Source organism: Gekko japonicus, unplaced genomic scaffold, assembly GCF_001447785.1.
Source record: "Gekko japonicus isolate JY-2015 unplaced genomic scaffold, Gekko_japonicus_V1.1 scaffold4194, whole genome shotgun sequence".
Taxonomy (NCBI): Eukaryota; Metazoa; Chordata; class Lepidosauria; order Squamata; family Gekkonidae; genus Gekko; species Gekko japonicus.
Window position 1 is genome coordinate 12221 of NW_015169305.1, and position 8106 is coordinate 20326.

The 8106-nt window shown below is 40.9% G+C and overlaps 1 protein-coding gene across 1 annotated transcript; it reads right to left on the reverse strand.

The window, feature by feature from the left end:
* Positions 1 to 1049: 1049 nt before the first annotated feature.
* LOC107114990 (peptidyl-prolyl cis-trans isomerase-like 6) lies at positions 1050 to 5211 on the reverse strand. Its single transcript, XM_015416598.1, has 4 exons — positions 5026 to 5211; positions 2720 to 2815; positions 1765 to 1953; positions 1050 to 1112 (listed from the first exon to the last, which is right to left on the reverse strand). Exons 1-4 carry the CDS (start codon positions 5209 to 5211, stop codon positions 1050 to 1052), a joined length of 534 nt encoding a protein of 177 aa, XP_015272084.1.
* Positions 5212 to 8106: the final 2895 nt, after the last annotated feature.

The window sequence follows — 8106 nt, forward strand, 5'->3', positions numbered from 1 at the left end:
AAAGTATAGCCTATTATTGTTAGAGATAAACTTTCCTGAAAACTACATTTTACATAATTTGCAGAATGACAGGAGGGTGGGAGCCTTCCTGACCTCCTCAGGCAGGCCATTCCACAGGTTGGGGGTCACAACAGAGAAAGCACATGCATGGGCAATTGTTGATGTTGCCTGTTTGCGGGATGGCACCTGTAGAAGGCTCTGAACAGCTGAGCAGAGTTGTCCTGGCAGAACAGAGGAGGAGGGGCAGCCCATAGATATGAGGGCCCAAGGCCATGCAGGGCTTTGCATGTACCAGTACTTTGAATTAGGGTAGCCAGCTTCCAGGTGTGGCCTGGAGACTTCCCACCATTACACCTGATCCCCACATGAAAGAGATCAGTTCCCCTGGAGAGAATGGCTGCTTTGAAGGGTAGACTTAAAGCCTGAGGTCCCAAATCCCACCCTTCCCATGCTTCACCCCCAAATTGCCAGGAATTTCCCAACCCCATGCTGGCAATCCCACCTTGAGTTGAACCCAGTAGCTGATGGGCAGCCAATGGAGTCACTGCATAATGGCTGACATGTGCATGGAGAATATCAATACTGAATGGGTAACAAGCTGACTTTGAGGGAATTGTGTCTGCAATTAGGATGGGAAAGAAGGCCTGTGCCAAAATAGTAGAGACATGCTTTGCAAGGTCTGTTTAAAAGATCTCAAGGAGCATGTATTGGCCCTTGGAGAGCCACTGCCAGTAGATAATGCTAAGCTAAATAGACCATTGGTAAGGCAACCTAGATAATGCTAAGCTAAATAGACCATTGGTAAGGCAACCTAGCAGTTCAAAAGCAAGAAATTGCAAGTAGATAAATAGGTACCATTTCGGTGGGAAGGTAACAGCGTTCCGTGCGCCTTGGTGTTTAGTCATGCCGGCCACATGACCACGGAAACGTCTTCGGACAGTGCTGGCTCTTCGGCTTTGAAATGGAGATGAGCACCACAACCCTAGAGTTGGATTCGACTGGCTTTCGATCAAGGGAACTTTTACCTTTACCTTTAAGGCACCTTCAGTTCATTCTTTCACAGTGTTCTGGAAACACAAGTTGATAATCAGTACTCTGAAGGATATAGACATCTTTTGAGAGAACAAAGATTCTTCACAAGCTTCTGTAAAGGACTAAACGTTAAGTTGAAATAAAAGGAAACCAGTTGTAGAGCCTTGAGGCATATATTCTCATATGCACTAGTATGCTGAAAGAACAGTGTTATCCTCACAAAAACTCAGTGTGATAGATTTGGCCTATAAAATGTAACCTGTAAAAAATTAAATCAAATATCAGAACAGACTCCACATTCTGGAATATGTAGGTGGGGGATCATCTACACAACTTTTCTCTAAGATATGAGAAATCTCATGAGTTTTGGAATTTAGAAGATCAGGAAAGCACTCAGGTTTATGTGCACCTTTCCTTCCTTCTCGTGAGCTGATGCCCTTCTCTAGTTCCAGTTTTATTCTACTTGTACTTCACTGTAATGTCCAAAAAGAATACTGGAGGTTAACACTATCTAACCACTGCTGCCTGATTTGGACCTCATAGCAAACTGGTTACTGCAGCCAGAAATAAAGATAATCTGTTTGCAGGACAGAAGGTATACTGACACAGGTCATGGCACATTCCCAGTCCTCCAAACTTTGGTTTGGATCACTCTAAGAATAATATTTTTATTCTGTCAGGCCCCAGTTCATCACAAACTAGTCTGTTTCCTGTAGAAATCTATGACCTTACCTTTTTGCCTCTCATGTATTTCGTGAAGAAATCCTCTGTAATAGCTTGGTAAAGGGCTGTAGGCTTAAAATCTTTATAATCCCAAACATCATAAGCCCACTTTAGCAGCATTTTTTCATCTCCAACAAGCTGGCCATCGACAAAACACATCACATTGGAGGGATATTCCCATACTTCTCCTCTTAGCTCCTGTGTTTAGAAGGTGAAATAGCAGGGTTTCAGGATTACTGTGTTTAAAAGCCCCCATGAGATAAACATGCACACAGGAGAATGGTGTACAGGCAGCAGAATGAGGTGGCCGCGTACTGAGGCAATTGAATGGATATTGTTACTTCAGACTGCGGGTGAAAGTGTTTCAATTTTTTTTGTCATAACCTGGTTTAATAATTCCCTGTAAATAGAAAATAAGCACAGTATGCAAAAGGCTAAAATAGGACCTTTCTTCCTCTTTTGCCAAATTTTAATAATCAGGGGGGTTGTACATGAGGGAAAATTAAGTATGTCCCCTTCCCTTCACTGGAGCCAGCAATACAGAATCCGAACACCTCAGAATTCTACCACCTCAAGTTGCTGCTGCATGTCTGTATGAGGCCTGAAAAACAAAGGCATGCCCTTAAGTACATGTTTAGAATTAAACACAAGGGAATGAGAGTTCTTAACCACTTGAGTACTTAAAGCATTTTCTCATGTTTTGTATATTGCAAGATCAAGACTTATTCCTGAAAAACTTGGATGAGCAGTGTCTGGAGAATAATGCAACATTTGGTTACAGTAAGAGTGGCAATAAGTCCAAAATCAGACTAATCTGAGCTGCCTTGAATTACGAAAAAAGTTGGGATATAAATGTTTCAATAAATATCTATTTATTTAATTTATATCCTGCCCTCCCTCCCAGGGCAGGCTCAGGGCGGCTTACAAATAAATTCTGCTTTGGAAGTTCAGAAGTAAAACATACCTTTTTTTTCTCTTGTAGAAACTCAGCCCATGCAAATTCCAGCAAAGGAAACAATTTAGGGTCCGCTATCTTGGTTGGAAAATTCTTCTTCAGAGCCTAGTCAAGATAAAAAAAACGCCATCCAATGATGCTTTATAATGCTGTTCTCTAACATGTATTTGATGTTGATGGAAGTGGCCCAATTAGAATTATGCTTCAGTATCACTTATTTGGGGGCTGAATCATATAACCATAGTTCCCTGGGTTTGCAGAGAAGTGGTTGTGAAGGTGCTTCTTGACTTCACCACCTGTAATTCTGCTACAATTTATTGTGCAACAGCAAAAATGGACAAAAGCAAGTTGAACAACAGGAAGGTTGTGGCTAAATATATGAGCTGAGAGTTGATCTTGGATCAGTCAGGAATTCACTGGGTCTCCCAGATAAGCCACTTCCTCACCTACTTTCAATCTCTATCTGCAATATGGAGATAATACTACTGATCTATTTTACAGGCTTGATCTATGGATTACATAATCAGATCACAGGATGCATGGTAAAATGGACATATTTTCCTTCCTGTGTTTTGCCAATACTCCTTGCATCCCTTGATCACTGTAGTAATTACTGTAATATGCTCTGCATAGGGTTGCCCCTGAAGACAACTCAAAAGCTTTCTCCAGTGCAAAATGTGGTTGTGCATTTGTTTACAGAGCCAAACCACATTAATCTGTGCTAAACTAGCTGCACTGGCTTCCTATTTGCTTCTAGGTTCAATTCAAAGTGCTGGTCTTTACCTTTTAAACCCTTTGTGGGATAGAGTACACATACCTGCAGGGCCATCTCTCCTGATATGTACCCATGCACTTTTTCAAGTACCCAGCATTCTTGTAAGACCATGCCATCTTCTTGGGTGGTTGGGTGGGTCCTATGTGAAGAATCAGGCCTTTCTGTCCATTATGCCTTACAGAATAGCCTACCAGAAACTCCACACCAAGCCTCCAGTGGCCTTTAGAAGACTGCAGCCTTGGGGGGAGGGGGGGATGGATTACTAATGTTTTTGGATCGGTTATGGGTATTGTTGCATTCAGATGAGTAATCTTTCCAGTGTCCTTTTTAATCTGTTTTGTATAACTTTTAAAATGTTGTTGCTTTATCAACTATCTTGAACTTTTGGAAAGGCAGGAGATAATATTGTTTCCAAGACAAAAAAATAAATAAACCCATTACTCTTAACTGACCTGGCCTTCTTAATCCCTCACATTTCAGTTCCCTAAGATCTATATGAACGTATATTATACCAACTCAGACCATCGGTTGATTTGACTCAGTATTGTCCATTCTGACTTGAAACTGTTTTCCAGGGTTGCAGTCACAGAAAGATATTTCCTGATGCCTGTTGACTGAGACCCTTTAACTGTAGAATCTTGGAAGGTAGCTGTGCTCATTGTGTTTAATACTTAAATCCAGTGTTGTATTGAATAGAAAACTCCCATTTTTAGATATCCAGATTTTATGAGTTCTGCTATATTCTAAAATGCCAAGGTGCTGGTTTAGACAGGGAGCTGAGCCGAGCCTTAAGGGGGAAGATGTGTGGAAGAGCTTGAGCCTGATCTGTGCCAAAGTGCTCAAAAACTGCTGATTCTCAAAGGTGATATCTCAGACGTGATGGCTAAAAATCATGGTGACATGAATTAACTGCTAGTAAGCCATGGTTGAATGGATAGATGTGCCATTTGGCATGAAATCTTGTCCCTTTTTCCAGCCATGGGGGCATGTCTACAGGGAAATTTGCCCCAAAATTTCAAGCTAAATAATGAAATATTTAAGAGAGAATCAGATATGTAGATCCAGCTTTAATGACATTTATTTTTTTTGTTTCAGCTTTATGACAATCACTTCCAGTCTGACAGATGGCCCTGCCATCCACTTTCAAACGCAGTTTCAAAAACACTTTCACACTTTCAAACATACTTTCAAACACAGGCTGCTGCATGCTATACTTTCTAAACTAGGTTAGATGCTGGCACTTCACATATAGATTTCGTTTCATGAAAGATTGGGTGAAAGATATTGTTAAAAGGTACTTCATAATTATACACTGTGGATAATAAGCCAATGTTTTAATCTTGAATAAACCATGTTTTATCATTTGCCCTAATCACAATCATGGTCTGAAAGTATCTCCTTTGCACCTAACTAACATTTCTTTGTGATACAGCGTCTCACTACGTATACTGCCTTCTATAAAACAGCTCACAAGGACAGAGCACTAGGACTGATGTTAGCAAGTTGTTGATATAGAAGGAAAAGAGGGCTGAGAGTTTACCTCTGCTGCACACACGGCCATGTGAAAGGAGGGCTCTGTGAGAAGCCCGGCAACCACTATCTCTTGCAGGCCCACTGGCTCCATGGCATCTTTAGCCCAGCCAGGATTCCTTCTCCTTGTCTGGCTGCTGCTTTGCTTGTTCTTTCCCCTTGCTAGAGAAGGAATATAAACAATTCCATTCACCATAGTAACTCCAATCAGATGCACTGACGATATTCCACAGGGAGTTCTGCTAGCCTTTGATTGGTGCTCTGTTTCTTTTGTATTTATACACCACCAGACAACGCTAAAGCAATCACCTCATGTGCTACTAGAAGTCTGATTTGGGGAGCTGGGGAGCTGATAAATACATATTCTGGATTTCCACCTTTGATTGCAGGAGTGACAAGAGAGTGGCTGATTTTATGAGTAAAAGTAATTGCTACACTGACTGAACTAATAGCATTGCGAAACTGAAAGATTGCTCTTAATGGTGCTCATAATCTAGGGGTATTTATTTTTAGATCTGTAGAAATGAGCTAAGGTATCAAGCAGTTTTAAGAAACATGAGTGCTTTTAGAACAATGGCGTTTTACCTATAACCATATTGTAATTTATTTTCTCTGTATTATTGTTAGTGGCTCTTTTGTGCTAATACTGTATGGTTGCAAAACTAAGAATACTTTCCTGGGAGTAAGACACCGTGAATAAAATGGTACTTGTAGTGTTTGACTCCTCCATAAAGTGAACTTACTATGTTGTTATTGTTCAGTTGCACAGTCGAGTGTGACCGGGGGGAAATTTTGGAGGTTTTTCATGTACAGTCTCTATTCGGGTTTCACAGGCAGTGAAAACATGACTTTTTTTTTGTTGTGCCTTCAGAGATCTACAGGGCAGTCCTTACCAGACTTAACACTCTCCTAAAGCCATTGAAGTAACTTTGCTTAGGTTTAGACTGTATATTAGGAAACTGATTTTCTTTCTTGATTGCGATGATGATGATGATGATGATGATGATGATGATGATGATGATGATGATGATGATGATGATCATGATGATGATGATGATGATGATGATGATGATGATGATCTTTTTTTATTGTTCTGCCAGTGCTGTTACTGTAGGGTTGGTAACCCACAAGGCGGGGCCTGGAATTAGAACTGATCTCCGGGCGGGACTTCCGGATCCGGTCTCAATGAGGGAGGTTGGACGCACACCGCTCTCCCAAGACTATTAACTTCTTTAAACAATAACACCGTTTCAAACTCTTCTAGAGGCGAAGAGTGAGGCAAGGGAAGCTTCTGGGGGGAGACCAGTGGGGTGGCGACCCCTGGTTAGGGTCCTTGCCAGTTTGATTTTGGCCTTCAATTTGAATAACTTCCACTGTCAAATGGTTTAAAATGTAATTTTAGTAAATGTTAGTATAAACCAAGTCACATTGGATGATTTGATTATAAACCAGACACTGAAAAATAAGTAACTAAATAACAATAATAGTTGTAAAGCAACTAATAAACCAAAAATGGGAGCTGACAGCGTCGTGAAGGTTGGATATATGGGACCAACCTTTACAAAATGTAAATCTATACATTTTGGGAGAATCATCTTGGGGGTTTTAAAGAAGAAATCTGTCTTCTATGCAGAGGGGGGAATAAAGGAGGAAAGAGGCTAAAAACCAGGGCTGTGAAGAAGTGGAAGTGAAAGACTGAAATTACAACTTTTTTTTGCTCTTGTTACCGTTTCATTGCAGGTGCCGTTTGCCTTTAAGAAGCTGCGAGGGGCCATGGTTTTGAGATGCTGCAAGGAGCCGAGGGGAGTTTGGAGTCGGGCGCAGCCGGGTGCAGCTGGAGACGTGTGCAGCAGGGTGCAGCTGGAGGCGGTGAAGAGGCGGAGCGCACTGACGCGGAACGAGCAGATCTGAGCAGATGGAAGAAGGAGCGACAGGAGGCCTGCAGGGAAAGGCGGGGCACAGAGTGGAGGAGTGACGTAAAAGCCAGACGACGGAGGGGAAAGGGAGGGGCGAGGAGCATTAACAAGCCAAACCTGAATGAATACAAAACTGAATGAACGGTGGAAGTATTTAAAGAGACAGTAAAAGGACTGTAAAAGGTCACGCAAAGAGTTAGAAAGAGACTGTGAAAGACTGTGAAAGGACATTTAAAGAGACAGAAAATTATTTAAAGAGACAAAAGAACACATTTAAAGAGACAGACTATTATTTAAAGAGCCAGTAATAGTGGAAAGAGGGAGGAATAAAAGAGATAGAAAGAGACCGTGAAAGATCATTTAAAGAGACAGAAGATATTTAAAGAGACAAAGCAAAGAGTTAGAAAGAGACTGTGAAAGGGCATTTAAAGAGATAGAAGACTATTTAAAGAGACAAAAGAGTACACTTAAAGAGATAGACTGCTATCTAAAGAACCAGAAACAGTGGAAAGAGGGAGGAGTAAAAGAAAGAGACTTACAAGACATATAGGATCTATAGGAAAATAAATAAAGAAAACCCCAAAAAACCATATAAAAGAGGCAACTAGAAGCTAAACCAAAGAAACTGAAGGCAAAAACTCAATAAATAATACAGACACTTAAAAGACCTATTTAAGTTTATGGCTTCAGGAGGAAGCGCAAATAGGAAGTCATCAATTCCTTCACCTGGGCTAGGAGGGGGTAGTACCCAACTAAAATTAACTAGCATGGCAGTACCACAAACGACGATGAAGGAAATTAACAAAACTATAGAGGAAAGTGTAAATAGAGCAGTGGCCCAGGCGGTGGCTCACGCTGTGAAAAGTGCCTTTGAAGACAATTTACCTACTTTAATAAAAAGAGAAATAGAACCGGTTAGTTCCAAAATAGACAACTTAGCAACGCAAATAAAGAATGAAACAGACGAACTGAAACAGCAAATACAAACACGCAAATAGGAAAGAAATTATAAACCTTGCCACCAGACAGGGGAAAATAAGAGAAAAAGTACGGGATATAGATCTTGATGCTCAGGACATTAAAAGCAAATGTGAGAGACTAGAAGATACAGTAATAAATCTAGAAATGGAGAAAGCATCTCTTATTATAAGATGTCAAAACATAACGGAAGCAAT

Bases quoted from the DNA above. Each gene is read 5' to 3' on its own strand.
- LOC107114990 (XM_015416598.1), bottom strand. From the start codon at position 5,211: ATGGTGAATGGAATTGTTTATATTCCTTCTCTAGCAAGGGGAAAGAAC. The intron at 2,816-5,025 runs GTAAACTCTCAG...TATCTTGACTAG, and splicing joins TGGCCGTGTGTGCAGCAGAG to GCTCTGAAGAAGAATTTTCC. The intron at 1,113-1,764 runs GTAAGGTCATAG...TTCTCTCAAAAG, and splicing joins AATACATGAGAGGCAAAAAG to ATGTCTATATCCTTCAGAGT.